The sequence below is a fragment of the Eptesicus fuscus genome, chromosome 18, assembly GCF_027574615.1.
Source record: "Eptesicus fuscus isolate TK198812 chromosome 18, DD_ASM_mEF_20220401, whole genome shotgun sequence".
Classification (NCBI taxonomy): domain Eukaryota; kingdom Metazoa; phylum Chordata; class Mammalia; order Chiroptera; family Vespertilionidae; genus Eptesicus; species Eptesicus fuscus.
The window spans coordinates 36,241,562-36,260,210 of record NC_072490.1 but is presented as its reverse complement, the minus strand read 5'-3'; the positions used below and the strand labels follow the sequence as shown (position 1 = coordinate 36,260,210).

The 18,649-nt window shown below is 48.8% G+C and overlaps 1 protein-coding gene across 1 annotated transcript in view; it reads left to right on the top strand.

Annotated features, from left to right (window-relative positions):
• SLC6A11 (solute carrier family 6 member 11) overlaps positions 1-18,649 on the top strand; it is a 104,987-nt gene that overhangs the window by 14,666 nt on the left and 71,672 nt on the right. The window contains exon 5 of the mRNA XM_008152064.3: positions 12,984-13,116. Coding sequence (XP_008150286.1) covers positions 12,984-13,116 — 133 coding nt within the window. The remainder of the gene's footprint in view (positions 1-12,983; positions 13,117-18,649) is intronic.

Below are 18,649 nucleotides of genomic sequence, written 5' to 3'. Positions count from 1 at the left end.
ATCATTATTTGTTTTTACAAGTCATTTTTGTTAACATCTTATTTAGTTTTTAAATCAGCCTTTGGAGAGGGACAGAAGGAAAAAATCTTCATTTTCCCATTATCCAAACATAATTTTGGAGAAGTGAGGGATTGCTTCCCTCATATACTCAGAGCCAGCCTCATTGGCTCCCACTGCCCCCCAGGCAGCCACAATTTCTCCAGAAGGCCCTGGTCTTTGGGGCTACCTGTCCATGCGTGTTCTGCCCTGATGGACAGAGGAGCTTGCCTCTCAGAGAGAGATTTTTTTCTTGCTTAATCCTTCCACCAGGGAAGCATTGGGTCCTGATTTAAGGAGAACAGAGAGAAGTTCCAGTTGAGGATGTAGATGGTTCTGCCACACCAGACTCATTGTGAGAGAGGGAGCCTGCCAGCCCCTTACAGCTCTCGGCAGATGCACCAAAGCAAATCCCAATTGGCACTATGTTGCCTGAGCAGGATGTTGTGTCCTTTTTATTTTAATTGTTTAATATTTAACTGATTGCAAAAATTGTGAATGTGTTGTAAGCAGTTAAAGCACAGCAGATATATAAATGTGATACATTTGCATATCAGATTATACAGTAGTCACCTCTTATCTGCAGTTAAGTAACTTTCATTACTGCACCCATCAGGACATAAAAGTAACCTCAGACAAAACTCTTCTGTGTCAGTAAATCTCTGCTTCTCACTAGATAGTGTAAGACATCCAGTATTTGTCAGGGTGGTGGTGGTGATTTTACATACAAATATCTATAATGATCAAGAATCCTATCTAATAAAAGAGTAATATGCAAATTGACCATCAATCCAACACACAAGATGGCCGCTCCCATGTGGTCAAAGATGGCTGCCCCCATGTGGACACAAGATGGCCACCACAAGATGGCCAGCAGGGGAGGGCAGTTAGGGGTGACCGGGCTGGCAGAGGAGGGCAGTTGGGGGGGACCAGCCTGAAGGGGAGGGCAGTTGGGGAAGACCAGGCCTGTAGGGGAGGGCAGTTGGGGGGAACCAGGCCTGCAGGGGAGGGTAGTTGGGGGGGGGAGGGCCAGGCCTGTAGGGGAGGGGCAGTTGGGGAGGACCAGGCCTGCAGGGGAGGGGCAGTTGGGGAGGACCAGGCCTGCAGGGGAGGGCAGTTGGGGTGGACCAGGCCTGCAGAGAAGGGCAGTTGGTGATGACCAGGATGGCAGGGGAGGGCAGTGAGGGGCAACCAGACTGGCAAGGGAGGGCAGCTAGGGGTGACCAGGCCTGCAGGGGAGGGCAGTTGGGGGCAACTAGGCCTGGAGGGGAGGACAGTTAGTGGCGACCAAGCCAGCAGGGGAGGGCAGTTAGGGGCAATCAGGCTGGCAGGGGAGTGGTTAGGGGGTGATCAGGCTGGCAGGCAGAAGCGGTTAGGGGCAATCAGGCAGGCAGGCAGGCAAATGGTTGGGAGCCAGCAGTCCTGGATTGTGAGAGGGATATCCGACTGCTCGTTTAGGCCCGATCCCACTAGGATCGGGCCTAAACGGGAAGTCAAACATCCCTCGAGGGGTCCCAGATTGGAGAGGATACAGGCTGGGCTGAGGTACACACACCCCCGTGCACGAATTTCATACACTGGGCCTCTAGTGGATAATAAGAGATCATAGCTTTTCAGTACTTACTAAGCCCAATTACTGCTACTCCTATTGTTCCCATTTTACAGACAAAGAAAGTGAGTCTCAGGGAGATTTAAGTATCAAGCCCAAGGCTAATTAGTGGAAGCAAGGGGATTCTAAGGCAGGAGAGGTTAAGGGACTTGTTCATAGTGTCTCTCTTGGCGAGTGTGAGCCAGACCTGGGCTGAAAGCAGGCCTCCTGATCCCTGCCTGACTCCCTCTGCCCTTGCACACTCCATCTGCCTGTCTCTGAAATGCCATCAGCTATCTGTTTTATCTTGGGCAGAAGCTGACTGGCATGCATACCCTCCTCTCTGCAGCCCCATGGACCTAGGCTCTGGAAGGAAGAGTTTTTCAGCAGATGGGGAGGTATAATTGATGGAGAGAGGTTGGGCAGGAGAAGCTAATGAGAAACGACTGAAGACAGGGCTCCAGTGCCCTGCAAAAAAACAAAACAAAATACCGGTTGGGTTATGTGATCTCTGGATTTCGAGGGTTCCTTTAGACTTGCTTCTGACAGAATGCTGTGGTTTCCAGCTGAGCCAGGTATTGAGTGAGAGACCTGCAGACTCTGGCCTGCTGGGATGACAGATGTAAACTGAAGCTGGCCTCTCCAGTGTACAGCTGATGGCCCTGCGGGTGCTGGCACCAGGTGTTAATGAACGACTTTAATTCAGGCTTGGGCTCAGAATAACTCAGAAGGGGCTGTTTCTGGACAGTTGGGAAGTTTTCAAATTTTAGTGCCTTACTTTGATTCTAGATTATTTTTAACGAAACCATGAGAAAGTATGTAAAACTCCCCAGATTTCCTCTCTTTCATGCACCTCTGCTCCACGCTGTCCCTGGAAGACATCCAGGATGGGGAAGAAGCCCCAGACCCGAGGGATCTGACTGTCCCGCTGACTAGTGGGGACCCTGCATGTGATTCTGAGCCTCTGTATCCTTGCGGGTGAAATGGGTGTACCTCTCCCACCCTTCACGGTCCTGTCAGTATGAAGTGATGATGGTAGGGGGGAAGTAACTGGTCAACATTAGCTCCTCTCACTCCTGCATCTCACTCCTTCTCAGCCCGTTCACCCTCTCCACACCACAGCTGATGTGGACAAGGTGACATTCAAAGAACAGAGGTCTCCTGGTGGGGTCCATGGGAGCGGGTAGCAGACCCCCCGCTCCCCCAGACCTCCTCTCCCTGGGCTTTTCCTGATGGCACGTGTGCCTTTCTTGCTCGCTATCCCTCTGTGGCAGACAGTGGCTCTTTGCCAGCCTTCACACAGAACCTGGACCCATCTCAAACTAGCCAACGGGAGTTTACCGGCATTACAGCTCTGTGTAATGCAGAGCTGCTGTACCGTGGGAGCCCGTAAGGCTGGGAAGGCTTGGGCAGCACTTTTGGGCTGTGCTGATGGGGAGAAAGGGTCAGGCATCTGATGGTCCTGGACCTCAGCCAGGGGGCATTGAGGTCCTTCTCCTGTGGGTGGTATCCGTGTTCCACATGTGCGAATGGGCTGCCTTACAAAACTGTGGTGGAGTCCCACAGGCCATGGCAGCCTCTCTGTTTCTCAGCCTGCCCCTTCTGCACTTTGCCTCCTGCCCTGCAGAACTGTTCGTATCTCCCTGCAAGGCAAAACGTGTAGAGGCCTTCCTGTGTTCTGAAGCTCCCCCAGTCCCCACTTCTAGACATACTCTCCTCTTCTCACTGCCTCCTCCTTCCCAGATCTCACCCTCCGGCCAGGGAGGGCCAAGACAGGCACTGAACCTGGTCAGGAGACCTGGGTGCCAGGCCAGGCTCTGCAACTTACCAGTTTGTGATCCAAGGCAAGGTACATATTGGAGCCTCCGTTTCCTCAGAACAGTGGGAGTAAAATAAGATAACACACGAGAGTGCCTGGTGCTCTCTTCCGAAGTGTGCTCTGCATAATGTTAGGAAGTATTACTTTGGAAAGGCAGACACTTGGTAAAGGGCACCTCCTTTTTAATAATTCCGAGGTATAATTTACATATCTTTCTCAGGGCACAAGTCAGTGATTTTGCATAAATTTGCCAAGTATGAATCCATCACCATAATACAGGTTTAGGACATTTCCATCGCCATAATCAGATCCCTCATGCAATCTCCACTCCTACCTCCAGGCAACCACTCATCTACTTCTTTGTGGATTTGCCTTCTCTGAACACTGGGTATAACGGAATCATGCAGTGTCCTTGTCACTGTCTTCTTTCACTTAGCATAATGTTTTTAAGGTTCACCCATGTTATAGCAGCTATCACTAATTCATTCTTTATGTGGCTAAATAATATTCCATTGTACCGATATACTACTTTTTGTTTTGTCTGTCTATACTTCACGTAATGGACAATTGGGCAGCTTTCAGTTTTTGGCTATTATGAATAACCTAGGAGTGGAATTGCTGAGTTTTCTGTTTAATTTTTTAAGGAACTGCCAAACTGTTTTTCCAATGTGGCTGAACCCTTTTACATTCCTAGCAACAGTGTATGGGAGTTCTATTTCTCCACATCCTTGAGGACACTTGTTATAGTCTGTCTTTTTTATTACAGCCATCCTCGTAGGTGTGCAGCAATATCTCATTGTGGTTTAGTGGGAAATGCTTCTTAATAAATGTAGGAAACATTGGGTGACACAGAGCTTTAGAGGTGTCTTTAATCCAGGGCTTCTCAGAGACTTTAATATTCCAATGAGCATTGAGACTCTCTAAGGAGGACTACCGTGTACAGCATTTTCTCGAATGAGGTCCCAGTATGACCTGGGAACTCAGGGTGTCTTGAAGGATTAGTGTTTTTTTGGGAAGCATTAGACTAAGGCAGGGTTCAGGAGACAACCAGCCAAATCCCATCTGCTGCCTCTTTCCGTAAATAAAGATTTATTGGAAGACCGCCACATTCATTCATTTACAAACTGTCTATGGAGGCTTTCACAATGCAGGGATAAAGTGGATAGCTGGGACAGAGACCATAGGCCTTGCAAAGCCTAAAGTATTTACTCCCTGGCCCTTTACAGGAAAAATTTGCTGACCCTTGACCTAGTTAGTGCCTGGTACACCGTGGATGCTCACTTAACCTTTAGATGGGAGGAGGGACTAGTCCTAAGGGTACCAGATGGGGCCCAGGAAACCTTTGTGAGGCTTTGTATTATTCGAGCTGGTGTTTCTGTGGGGGCTTCTGTGTGGCCGAGGAGGAGGATTTCTACAGTGATGGAAGAAACTGGAGCCTTAGCTCTGGACCTTCAGGCCAACGGAAGTCCCTAATTGTGTCCCCTGAGTGATAGTGTAAGAAACATTCAAACCTGTAAAGAATTTTTGTGAGTTTATTTGAGCCAGACTGTCAACAATTGCCAGGAAGCAGAATCTCAATCAGTATTGAGATAATGCTCCGGAGAATGACAGATTTTCACCTATTTTTATAAATTACCATCAAAGGAGGAGATGTAAGTGGGTTACATGAAATCCATTGGTGATAGATTAGGGAGGTGGGAGAAGCAAAGCAGGGGAAACCTCTGGAATTGGGTAAAAAGTAAAATGATAGACATGTGCTTCTTTTACATAGGTAGGTACAGGATAGTTAACAGTCAACAATTAACACCATAACAATAACAATGAGGGAATTTGTGGTCTCTGCCCTGGCACCCTGATGCATTGGCTGTGCCCTGAGGAGTCTGGAAAAAGGGAAGTTACAAGTTACCCTGATATTCCATAGATGACAAAGACAATAGGCTCCGTTAAGATCAAAGTTGATCTTTGTCAGGGAGGATACCAGCCTAGGACATGACTACCCACTATAGACTGCTTTTTAACCCTTTGCACTCACTTGCTTTTTTCTCGATTCCTTTATTCTACTTGGGATTTAATTTGTTAAATACCCCAGATTTTACAAAGCGTGGCAGTAGAATAAAAATCTGGAGTTTCTTTTCATACAAACTTATTTATTTGGATTTTTTTGTATTTCAAATTATTGATACATTCAAAGAGTAATTTTAATCTCAACATCCGAGTGCAAAAGGTTAACTGAAAAAGTTTTAATTCCAGACCATTCTTGTGGTTACGTTAGGTCTCTAAGTTTGCAAGGCTGCCACGCAGGCCTTCCCTAAGGTTAGCATGCGGCCCTTTTTTGTCTACACATGTTTCTGTTTCATCTTCCCGGAGATGAGACAGTGGGCCCAAGCTCTGCCTCTGAAGCTGAACAGAGGTGGCTTAAGGTTCTGCCTCTGCCTTCCTGGGTATATTACTTCCCTAAGCCAAACGTTTCCCGTCTGTGAAATGGAATAACAGTGCGCTCACAGGAGGAGTAAGCCTCAAGGAAATGTCAGCTGTCACTGTCCATGCTGCTGTTCTCTTTATACTCCTGGGTGGCAAACTCCCTGAGGGCAGAACAAGGCTGCTTCACTCATCGCTATAACTCTAGTCCTTAGGATACTCAGCGTGGGGTTCGCACCCTGTAACTATCTGCTGAGGAATGCGTGATGCAGAAGCCTCCATTTCTTCCCTCGAGGGTCCCCCTGGGTTCCGGGCCTGGGCCTCCGCTGTGGGTTTTGCTGGAGCTGGCCCCTTACGAGTGAATTGGGGGCCTGCACTTGTTTCTTCCCAGGGAAGTGAGCAGAACCCCAAGGGCGGAGGGATTCTGGAGGGGCAGGGAAGGCACATTTGTTTTGGTGATGGGCCTTTTTTTTGTTTGTTTGTTGCTTTGGGAGACCAGAAAGGACGACCGAGCAAGGCTATTTATAGCCCAGCTCCTCGGTGCCAACTTTTGGGGCGGTCTCTGCGTCCCTGGCAGCACTCTCCTCTGTGGCAGGTTTAAGAAAGGTGATGTGTTTGCCGGCTCCGTGCAGGACATGAAGATGAGGCCTCCCCAGGCTGTGCTGGGAGCCGTGCCCACAGGGCCTCTCCCAGGCTCTCTGCGGTGGCCCTGGGAGGAGGGACTGCTCCATCTCTGCTTCCTCCAGTCAGACCACCCCCGGCTCTGGAAGCCGGCGTGTCTGCACGGAAACTCCAGGTGTGAGGCAGTCTCCTTCCCTCCACACTCAGCTTTCCTGTGTGTGGGAGAGACAGAGAGGGAAGTGAGGGTGATACCCAAGGAATAAGAGACGTCTCAGGGGCCAGCTTCTGTGCGGCAGCTGGTGTGAGGGCATCAGAAGAACCTGGGTTCAAGCCCCAATTTGGGCAAGTTGCTTCCCCTACCTTGGCTTCAGTTCCCCCACCTGTAAAATGAGGACAGTAATGCTTTCCCATTGAGAACTGAATGCTGTGAGAGGTGAAGGCTCTCGGGTGGCAGAGGTGGCACTCTCCCCTCCACTGCCCGCTCCTTGTTCCTTCCTCTGAGGGTCTCTTACTGTAGACAGAGTTTGCTTTTATTATTTTATTTATTTATTTATTTTTAAAATATATTTTATTGATTTTTTACAGAGAGGAAGAGAGAGGGATAGAGAGTTAGAAACATCGATGAGAGAGAAACATCGATCAGCTGCCTCCCGCACACCCCCCACTGGGAACGTGCCCGCAACCAAGGCACATGCCCTTGACCGGAATCGAACCCTGGGACCCTTGAGTCCGAAGGCCAACGCTCTATCCACTAAGCCAAACCGGTTTCGGCCAGAGTTTGCTTTTAAACTCAACTCTTTGTTTCCCCAACTCTTTCCCTACAGTGTCTGTTAGAAATAACATCTTCACCTGTGGATTATTTCCCTGCCTCCTCTCTGGGACGTCTACCCGCTTCTCTCCTCTCCTATCCCCAACTCCCTCCTGTAATTGAAACTTCTCCCTCCCCTCTTGGCTCTTTCCCATTAACTATCTCAGTCTCACCAACCTGAACACAAAACAGGTGTCAGTAAGACAGCTCTGTGCACTGTGGCCCCTTGAGGTACCAACGTCTCTGACCTATCAGAGCCTAACTTCTCAAAAGAGCCACCTCACCAGGCTCTCACCTCCCATCTCCTCCTTATCCTGCCATCTGAGGTCCAGCCCACCAGGTGAGCAGCTCTCCTTGCCTCACCCACCTGGCCTGGTCCCACTCTCCCTCTCACCAGGCTGTTCTGCAGCGCTTGGCGAATGGGCCGCTTCCCCTGCTGGAATGCCCCTCCCCTCCCTCTGTGTTAGGGTATGCCACCTTCTCTGGTTGCTCCCTGCCTTTCTGCTGACCCTTCTCTACCTCCCTCAAGGGTTCCTCCCTGCCACTCTCCGCTCTCTAGATGTCAGGGTTCCAGGGCTCTGCTATAGACCCTTTCCCTCTCCTCCCCTTCTCTGCACTCCCCAGGCAGCCTCAGACTCTCCCGGATAGATGCCCTGTCTCCTCCCTGCATCTCTTTTCTGAGCTTTGCATCCAGAGACCCAGCTGCCTTGGAGCATTTCAGCTCTCTGGGTGTCCCACAAGCATCTCAAAATCCTCTTGTCTAAAAGATTGATTCTTCACCTTCTCTTCTACCTCACTGGACAGTTCACTCCTGCTCAACGAATGACCTGCCATCCAACGAGGGACAAACCTGGGTGTCAGCCTAGACCTCCCCCTTCCCTGCTACACCTTCCCCCTGTACCTCTGATGCTCAAACCCACCAGTTCCCCTCCAGGGCCATCCCCCTACCGTAGTCCAGACCCTCCCTATTTATTGTCCAAATTCAGGCCAAGTTCTCTGCACTAGACACCCTGTTCCGTTTTACCCTTACCATTCATTCTTCCCACTGCAGCCAGAGAGTTTTCAGAAACATAAATCTGATGGGGTCTCACCCCTGATTCTTCCATGCCTCCATCCCCTTCAGGAAGGCTCATAGTCCAACCCTTGCTCGCCACTCCAGCCGTGTCCTCCACCCCCATAATTCACCCTGGCTTCTGCCGCACTGACCCTGCATGCTGTGCCCTGCCCTGGCCTCACCGAGCCTTTTGCTCTAGGTGGCCTTTCTGCCCCCAAATGTCCCCTTTCTTCTTTGCCAACTCTTCATTGCAAACCACCTTGGCTAATTATTCTTCAGGCAGGACCCATCTCCACCTTTACATCCTGATGTTGGCCAGATCCCTAGTGAGGGTCCCCTGTTTTTCTCTGTCATAACCCTCCACGTCCTGCTCTGTTTACTCATCTGCCTTCCTTGTTAGACCACTCGTTCTTTAGGAACCCCTTGGCATAGCACAGTAGCTGGCACACGGAAAACACTTTAATAAGTATTCCTTGTATAGATTAATAAATGGGTAAAGGACACATACTGTATACTACTATTACCGAACACACAGAGACACATTAGGTAGCCTTGGGGCATGCAATAAGGTAGCTCTAATTTATAAAGAAGTGAGGAAGGCGGTGGTTTAATGTTATAGGGCAGTGGTCAGCAAACTCACTAGTCAACAGAGCCAAATATCAACAGTACAACAATTGAAATTTCTTTTGAGAGCCAAATTTTTTAAACTTAAACTATATAGGTAGGTACATTGCTATTAACTTAATTAGGGTACTCCTTCAATCACACTGTACGTGCGCGCCTGCACGTGGTATTTTGTGGAAGAGCCTCACTCAAGGGGCCAAAGAGCCGCGTGTGGCTCGCGAGCCACGGTTTGCTGACCACTGTTATAGGAGAATCTACGGGGTAACACTGTAGCTGAAAGTGTGGGCTCTGGAGTCAGGATCCCTGGGTTCAGTTTACAGCTCTTACACTTGCTTGTGGTATGACTCTGAGCAAGTTATTAATCTCTCTGTACCTCAGTTTTTCCATCTTTGAAATGGTGAAGATAATTGTACCTACCTCAAGGATTGTTGAGAGGCTTCGAAGAGTTCATGCTTGAAAAGCTGGAGAAGGGGGAGATATCATCGCTCCCGTTTTACAGATGAAGCTGAAACTCAGAGAGGTGATGTCCCCTACACAGAGTCACACAGCTGGGAAGGAGCAGAGCTGGACTTTGAGCCCATCTCTGTATGTGCCAATGGCTGGAGAAGCATGGGCATTGTACTGAGATTTCAGTCTCTGGGTGAATCTCCAGAAATATTTTACTCTTATGGCCTGAAAAAAGGTGCTTCTTGAAGAATCTGTGTGCCTGGCTCATAGTAGGTACAGGATATTACTCGTTGGAGTAAATGGATCCCTCCAAAGGGCCCCATCTAGTCTTCCACATTTCCCGCTCCCTGGCCAGTATTGGGAGGTCTGGTCCTGGGTCCTTTTTTTTGCCAGGGTGTTGGCAGCAAACTCTTCCTTATTCAGACCTTTCTTCTGTCCCAGTGCTTCATGGGGGCGGGTCATTAAGAAAGCTCTTTCCCAGGAAGAGCTGTGCCTTCTCCAAGTCCCCAGAGCTGAGTGCCCAGCCCCCATGCTCTCAAAGGCTGCCCTTGTGGGTTTCAAAACAACCCCACAGCCCTGCAGGCTGAGAACCTGGCCCCCGAGCCCGCTTTCTTTAGAAACCCAAGGCCCATGGCTGGTTAGAGTCAGCGCTGGTAACTCCTAAAGAAAATAGTTTGAGGATGTTTTCAAATAGTGTCTGGTGAAACAAAAGAGCAATTCATCCCGCATAGCTTTTAGTAATCTGCTTCCCATTCTGGGAATGAGATTGTTCAATTAAGCGAGAGGACGCCAAAGCAGGCTGCATGACTCGAAGTTCACAGCATCCAAAATGTGGAAGAGAGGGGACCTGCGCCAGCCCACTCCTGGCTGGTCTGCTCCTTCTTGCTCCCTCCGTCTCTGTCGTTTTAGAAAACAGCTTTCAGTTTCCCGGTTCAGAAAACAACTACCTCAACAAGAAGGCATGTGTGTGCATGCATCTTTGCTAGCTGAGGACCTTGTGTACGTGCTTTTTTTTTAATGAGAAATTCAGAGGCTGGAGTGGAGTGGGACGGAGCACACCCAGGTCCTTTCCCTGGGCAGTGACGCACTTTCTGTCCTGCTCTGGGTTGTCCCTTCTCATTCACCAGCTGATGAGCTATCAGGGCACTTTGGGGGGCAGTTTGTAAGGTGGTGGGTATATGTTGTCTACAAGGCTCTTAATCTGGAGGCAAGGGGGTCAGTGAGCAACCTGAAGTTCTTGAAGAATGTTGGGAGTGGGGGCTACATCAGGGCATTTCTGGGGAGAAAGAAGCTTCTCACAGGATCCCTGACTGCCTCCCCAAAGCTCCCCTTTCCAAAAAAATAAAAAAATAAAGATTGAAAATTATTCAGGTGGAGTTGGTAGGTCATTCCTTCCTTGCCAGTAATCCTTGGGGAAAACATGGCAAAATGCAGCTTCCTGGGGACCAATTCCACAAACATTCGGACTTCAGTGGATCTGGGATGGAGTGCAGGAATTTTTGTCTTTTGGCAAGTACCCGACAAGGATTATGCTCTGGGGCCCGCTGCTCTCCTAAAATAATACTCCGTAGGGTTTTGTTTAATAAGGTTTGTAGTTTTAAAATGAATTAAAGCCAGAGCCTGCTAAGACATAAAATGCAAATAAAGTAATGTCTGCTAAAACTATGTGGCCGTCGCCGTTCTTTCTCAAGTAACTTGGACTTCTTTTGTGTCTAACTTTTCCAAGTCAAGGGCAAGAGCCATGCCATGTGTACCATTTTACCCTCAGTACCTTATTATTCATATAATGCCTGGCACAAGTAGTTGCTCAATAAATGCGTATTTATGTGGATGTTCCCACTTCTGGCTATAGGTTGAGAGCTGGCTTTCTTTTGAGTTAAGTCCATGGCTGCACACAGCCTGATTTTATTTGGGGGACTGCCTGATTTCTCCTGTGGGGGTTGGGGCTGGAAGGAGCCTGCAGACCAGTGCTAATTGGTGTCATTGAGTAATTAATGCAGAATCAGGCCCGGAGCGGATTCCCAGGGAGACAGACACTGAGGGAGGCTTTCATGCTTGGTGGGATGGGAGCTGCTTTCTCAAAGGACATTCCCAGAGCACGGAGGCGACTGGCGTGGTCTGGTGGGGGTGGTTTGGCAGCCGGGATGGGGTTCGTGGATCAAGTTTGGAGGGGGTTTGTGTTGGTGCCATGGTTCAGCACAATATGGAGCGTGGCAAGTTTGACTTTAAGGAAACACAAACCCCAGGCGTGGGCTCTGGGAGCCAGACCTGTGTCAACTTTGAAGAATTGATGGGTTCTGAGGGACTGTGTGGCTGGAGGCATTGGCTCAGCGCACCCAGGGGTCCTTTCTCTCCTGTAACCTGGGCCCTTTGGGACACCCCTACCCCTTGGCATGTTACTCAAGGCTCTTGATGATGCCTCTGTTTACCTTTCTTGCTTTCCCCTCTGATCGCTGTCCTTTTTTTACTAGGGTGTCCCATGAAGCACTGGGACAGTGGGAAGATGTAATGGTTCCTCCATTCCCAAGTATCCCGGGTTCATTTTCTGGCCTTTGTGCATGCTATTCCCTCAACCTAAAACAATCTTTTCCCTTAAATTCCATCTTTCACAGTGACCTCAAATATCATTTCTTCCAGGAAGCTTTTCCTGGCCCCCTCTAACAGTCAGGATAGGTTGGTTTATGCTGCAGTAACAAACATCCCAAAGATCTCAGTAGCTTAAAGCAATGGAGTTCATTTCTTGCTCACACAACACTTCTGACACAGGGTGGCAGGCGGGTTCATGATATCACTCAGGAGCTCGGGCTTCTAGAGGCTCCATCTTGACACTTGCTTCTGTCATGATCAACAGCAGAGGAAAGGGGACATGGTGAACCACACCACCTGGCTCTGAAAGCTTCTGTCTGAAGTGACACAGATGCCATTGGCCAAAGTGAGTTCAGCAGGCCAGGGTGTGTGATCTCCCCTGCGGTAGGGACCTGAGTGTTTATGGACACTCCTGTGGTCTCCCAGGACCCTGAGGTGTGCTAGGGGTGTCTTGGTCTAACCCAGTGGTCGGCAAACTGCGGCTCGCGAGCCACATGCAGCTCTTTGGCCCCTTGAGTGTGGCTCTTCCACAAAATACCATGTGCAGGCGCGCACGTACAGCGTGATTGAAAATTCGTGGCCCATGCGTAGAAGTCGGTTTTCGGCTCTCAAAAGAAATTTCAATCGTTGTACTGTTGATATTTGGCTCTGTTGACTAATGAGTTTGCCGACCACTAGTCTAACTAAAGGCCTGCACTTCTCCCATCATATCTTTACCATGTTGCACTGTGAACCATCTGCTAACTGGGCCCTCTTTCCCCCCATGGAGTGACTCCATGAAGGCAGGGGACTGGGTCTTGATCCTCTCTGAGGTCCCCACCCCTAGCCCTGGGTTTGGCTCAGAGGATGCTGGGTGAATGGTGGATGGTGAGGGAAGGAATGAGCGGGCTATCCCTGCCCCTTTGTGGCACTAGCTTTGCTCAAGGTTCGGTTGGGGTGGGCCTTCTCCAGCCCCTGTGACCCATGGCCTTTTCTTCTGCAGGCGCCGGGTCCTGGCCATCTCGGATGGGATTGAGCACATTGGGAATCTCCGCTGGGAGCTGGCCTTGTGTCTCCTGGCAGCCTGGACCATCTGCTACTTCTGTATCTGGAAGGGGACCAAGTCCACAGGAAAGGTAAGAGGCGCATCTTCAAGCAACTAGCGCAGACAGCTCACAGGTTACCCAGAGAGTGCCAGAGAGTTCACGTTACCAAGACTAGCTCTTAAATTGGGAGGTAGGAGGAGCACTGGACAGGGAGTCCACTCAGGAGGAGCCTAGAGCTAGAATCCCAGTCCACCACTTATTTGTCTCACAGCTCAGGGCTATTCACTTCTACCTTCTGAACCTCATTTGACTCATCTGTGAAATAAAAAAGCCTTATTCTATCTTCTTACTGAGTTGAGAGTCAGTAAAGGGGCACGTGGAAAGGGGCATCAAAGTGCTTTGAAAACCAGGAAGTGCTAAACTACTACCAGGTAGTTTTTTGTAATTTAGACCTGGATCAGTGCTGCTGATGTGTGCTAGTGCAGGTAATACCGGCTGCCTCCACCAACCCACCCAAGATCTCACCTACCTGGGGTCCGTGGAGGGAAGGGCAGACACTTCCATCTCGTACTTTGCTGTGCCATTTACACCATATGGCCCCCAGGGTTGCAGCTCCTCAGTAAAGAGAAATGGGAGAAGACAGTGGCTCTTAACTGGCCAGGGTGTGGCTCCTGCAGTCAAGGCTGCTGGCTATAACCGGAGGCACAGCCGCACCTAATGGCAGGGAGGCTGGGAAATGTAGGGGAACACAGGGACGTCTGGTGAGCATATCCCTCTGTGCCGCAAGGATCAATAGAGGTTATGAACGTGTAGCTCATAGTGAAGTCCAGGGCACTGATGTTCTTTTGCTTTTTGTTTTTTAAAGAGAAACAATTTCTAACATTTAGAAATTGGGAAAATTCATGTGGGAAAAAAGAAATAGGATCCTGGCATCCCATGGAAAGTTGAAAGATTTGGCAATACTGAACTTGCATGCCTACGTGGCAGAACGTGGCTGAGGTAGCAGCAGCCACCTCCTCAGGATACGTGGTTGGCTACAGTCCCTACCATTCCCTATTGCCCCTGATCCTGTGACTGAGCGTCAATGCCATTATTTTCCTCCTTTGTGCCACTCATTTTTTTCTTGTGGAAAAGAGGAAAATGAGGTTTTTCTTATACCTGGGTCACCCTGACCCACCACATCACTCCTTGCCTGCCTGCTTCTTGGTAGGCAGTTGCTCATAAACTTGATTATAAGCTACTGTCTGGGGTCAGGTGCTGGAAACAAAACCTCTGAGAAAACAAGAACTTGTCAACTCTGCGCCCTTTTACAAAAGATGTTCCCCTCAGCTCCCCCAATGGTAGGTGGGATCAAGAGGAAAGTGCTAGAATGTTGGAGATGGATGGACCTACAAGAGGGAAGTTAGGAGAGCACAGAAGAGCTATCAACAAGCCCTGTGCTGTAAGCCAGGAAGCTGAGGCCTGAGGAGAACAGGATTTTTCTGGTTTTCCAAATATAAAAAGCATTGCTTTCTTGATCTTCTTCAGAATACGTACACATCACTCCTGACCCCCTCCTTGCTGCCTCTTCTGGCTAAAGAGGAGGCGAATGACTGGAGGGGTTCAGAGCCAGGGTCTGGAATCAGGATTCACATTCAGGTCTGTTGCTCACTAGCTGTGACCTTGGGCACATCACTTCCTGATCCTCAGTATCCTCTTCTGCAAAACAGGGATTGGTAACTGAGCTTGCCTTATGGAGTGGTTATCAGGAGGAAATGCAAGAATGCACCTCCAGCGTTTAGCAGGGTGTGTAACTAATAGTAAGGGCTGAGTAATGGTGGGTTTTTAAAAAATATTGTTACAAAAATAAAATTTATTTATTCAAGAAATAGTTTCTGTATATCTACTCTGTACCTAGCATTATTCAGTGGGTATTTAAAGATGAATAAAACACAGCCTCTGCCTACTCAGCTAACAGGGAAAGTGCACTGTGAACCATAGGAGAAGGGAGGGGATGTGATGGCTGGTATTATTACTGCTTCTCCTATGATTACACATCCTTGGGAGTTGATGCTGAGGCCAGCGGGGCTGGGCTGGGGGGCATTGTGCCTGGTTGCAGGGAGGGCTTGGACAGGTTTTGTACATGCATGTGAGTGTGTTGTCCATGTGCACATGTGGACTTGAACTTCCCAGGACAGGGCCGTGGCAAAATTTGGATCCACTTAGATCTTAGGAGAAAGCTCAGTTCCACCGTGCCATTGGCTGGGCCTTTGAGCCTGTGTGTTAGAGAATTTTTTTTTTTTTTTTTTGGTCTGAGAATTCTGATACAGGAAGAGTTTCAAGTAAGGACTGGCAGGCCACATTCTTGGGGATTTCAGAAGCAGCATATGGGAAGGGAGGGAACATTCCTTCATGGCCTTCTGCTCACTCCACACTCTGTCAGGGGCTGTTCATCTACATTAGCACATGAATAACATGAACTGGGGAGATATTGCCTCTGTTTTATAGGCAGGTGGAGACCCTAAGGCTGAGAGGTTGAGTAGCCTGGCCAGAGATACATGGCAAGTTTGTATCTCAGCACTGACCCACCTTGCCTGTCCGTGGACTCAATTAAAATTTAGAATGTTGTAGTGTTTTGAGTGATGTCCTTTCACACGCCCTCTCTGAGTCTATTTTTTCTCATCTCTAGTAGAAATGGCAATGACAGCAGTAGTAATAATATTTCTAAGTAGTAATAGGTCCTAGTTATCGAGCACTTCACATGCCCATTGCATTCAAACCTGGAAACAAGCCCAGAAGACAGGGGCTAGCATTATCTCCATTTTACAGATGAGAAAATAAAGCCTGGAGGGTTTAAGTAACTTGCTCAAGGACCCTTAGGAAGGAAGCAGAGGGCCAGGATTAACCCCAGGCCTTGGTGATCACATAGCCTATGCTGTGGATGAGTGTACCCTCAGGCCTGTCATCTGTGACATGGGGACAAAGACAATTTTCTTATGGCCTGGTTCTGCAGAGACAATTAATGCAATAGCTTAACACATAGTAGGTACTCCATGGTTGTTTGTTGCAGCTGGATCTAAATACGCCTTTAAGGGAAATGCTGACGTCAGATGAGCTAAGTAAGCATTTTCCTAAAGGCTGTGTTTCACGGGCTCTTCCCGTGCTCCATGCCCAGGACCAGTGTGAGCACCCAGGCTGAGCCGTGGTTTGCTGTGAGATTCCTCTGAGTCTGTGTGTTCCATACCTACCCTATTGATGGATGAGGAAACAGGCTCGGAGAGGGGAAGGGACTTGTCCGAGGCCACACAGAGAGTGAGTGTCAAGTGTTGGGTCAGAGAGGAGAGCCTGGTGGCCCCGTTCTCCAGCTCTTTATAAATGACAAGGTTCTATGGGTCAAATCTGACATTTTTTGAGAGACTAGGGATCCCTGGGTTGGAACATGGGCTCTTCAAGAGAGGGTTTGATGCTTTCGTTACTGATTGTTTTTCACCTCACCTTGGACGTGAGCCCAACATCCAAAGGTTTTTGGGGGTTCTGTACAAAAACACCTAAAAATAAACATCGGGTCATCTGAGTCTTCCCGAGTGGGCAGAGGTCACCCTGCTTCTCGCCTGCTGGACCCTGGCCAGAGCCGCTTTCATGAAACTGTTCAAGGAAGGAGAACCCTCTCTCCCCACTAAGTTCCAGCCCACTTCCTATATTCAGACCTCGGCAAAAACGTCTGAAATTTTAAATTTGAGAAATAGTTCCAAGCTCCCTCTTTCTCCAAGGTAATAACTTTAATTCAATTCAATGAGCATTACCCCGGCTCCTGGGGGCATCTGTTTTAGGCTCAGCCTTTGAGCAGTTGGTTGTCTAAGTGGGGATTTGGGTTCAGGTCACAAATAAGTAGATCACTGGTGAGGCTGTGACAAGGCCACAGGTGAAGGCCTGGTAGTGCTCTCGAGGGCCCAGCAGGCAGTGCATTGGCCCAGAGGCCGCACTGGCACTGGCATTAGCACCTCCTCCCGGGACACCCTCTGCAGGTGTCCTTTAGCTCCATGCTCTCCTGTGCTCTCCTCAAGCACTTTACAATCTTCTGGTGTCACAGAGGTTGGCATTCAGGATCCCCCGAGTCAGAGCGAGCAACTGCTACTCTCAGAAAAAGCTGCCTCCAGGTTGGCAAGATGCTAACGAGGGGCCAGCTTCAGTATGTAGTGAGGTGCCCCATGCCTGCTGCTTAATAAACCTTTGTAGAATGAATTCCACCTGTGTCTGGGGCTCCCTACAAGTGCTGGGATACACTGGAGAGGACAGTTGAGGGTTCTGAAATACTTGCTTTCTTTAGGAGGAAACTTTCAGGCGGTTTGTAACTTGTCATCTTCTGGATGACAGACAGTTTCATTCTTAATTGGAAAATAAATAATTGAAATCAAGTGACATGAAGAGAGAACATGAAGACATCGTTGTAATTTTCCTGTGTCCTTGGGTTGTTTGTGTTTAAAGACATTTTAGGGCATATTTAGGGTTACAACAAAACTGAACAGAAGGTACAGAGACTTTACATATGGCCCCTGGCCCCACACATGCTTAGCCTCCCATATTATCAACATCTCTCACCAGAGTGGTACATTCGTTAGAACTGATAGACCCATACTGACACATCATAAGCACCCAGAGTCCATGGTTTACATTAGGATTCACTCTTAGTGTGGTACATTCTGTGGGTTTGGACAAAGGTACAAGGACATGTATCTATCATTATAGTCCCATACAGAACAGTTTCACTGCCCTAAAAACCTGCTGTGTTCTGCCTGTTCTTCTCTCCCTTCCCCATCCCCTTGTAACTACTCATCTTTTTACTGTCCCTATAGTTTTGCCTTTTCTAGAACATCATGTAGTTGGAATTATATGGTATGTAACCTTTTCAGATTAGTTTCCTTTACTTAGTAATATGCATTTCAGGTTCCTCCATGTATTTTCGTGGCTTGATAGCTTATTTCTTTTTATCATTGAATACTATTCCATTGTCTGGGCCAGTGGTCGGCAAACTGCGGCTCGCGAGCCACATGTGGCTCTTTGACCCCTTGAGTTTTTAGCAAAGGCCAGCTTAGGAGTACCCTAATTAAGTTAATAACAATGCATGTACTTACCTATATAGTTTAAGTTTAAAAAACTTGGCTCTCGAAAGAAATTTCAGTCGTTGTACTGTTGATATTTGGCTCTGTTGTCTAATGAGTTTGCCGACCACTGGTCTGGGCGTACCACAATTTATTTATCCACTAGAGGCCCAGTGCATGAAATTCGTGCACTGGGGGTGGGGGTAGGGGGTCCCTCAGCCCGGCCTGCGCCCTTTCGCACTCCAGGAGCCCTCAGGGGATGTCTGACTGACGGCTTAGCGCTGCCACAGAGGCGGGAGAGGCTCTCGCCACCTCCACTATGCTCACCAGCCATGAGCCCAGCTTCTGGCTGGTCAGCACTCCCCCTGTGGGAGCACACTGACCACCAGTGGGCAGCTCCTGTGTTGAGCATCTAACCCCTGGTGGTCATGCACGGCATAGCGACCTTTTGTTCTGCTGTCCGGTCAATTTGCATATTAGCCTTTTATTATATAGGATAGGATTTACCTTGATGGACATCTTGGCTACTTACAAGTTTTGGCAAT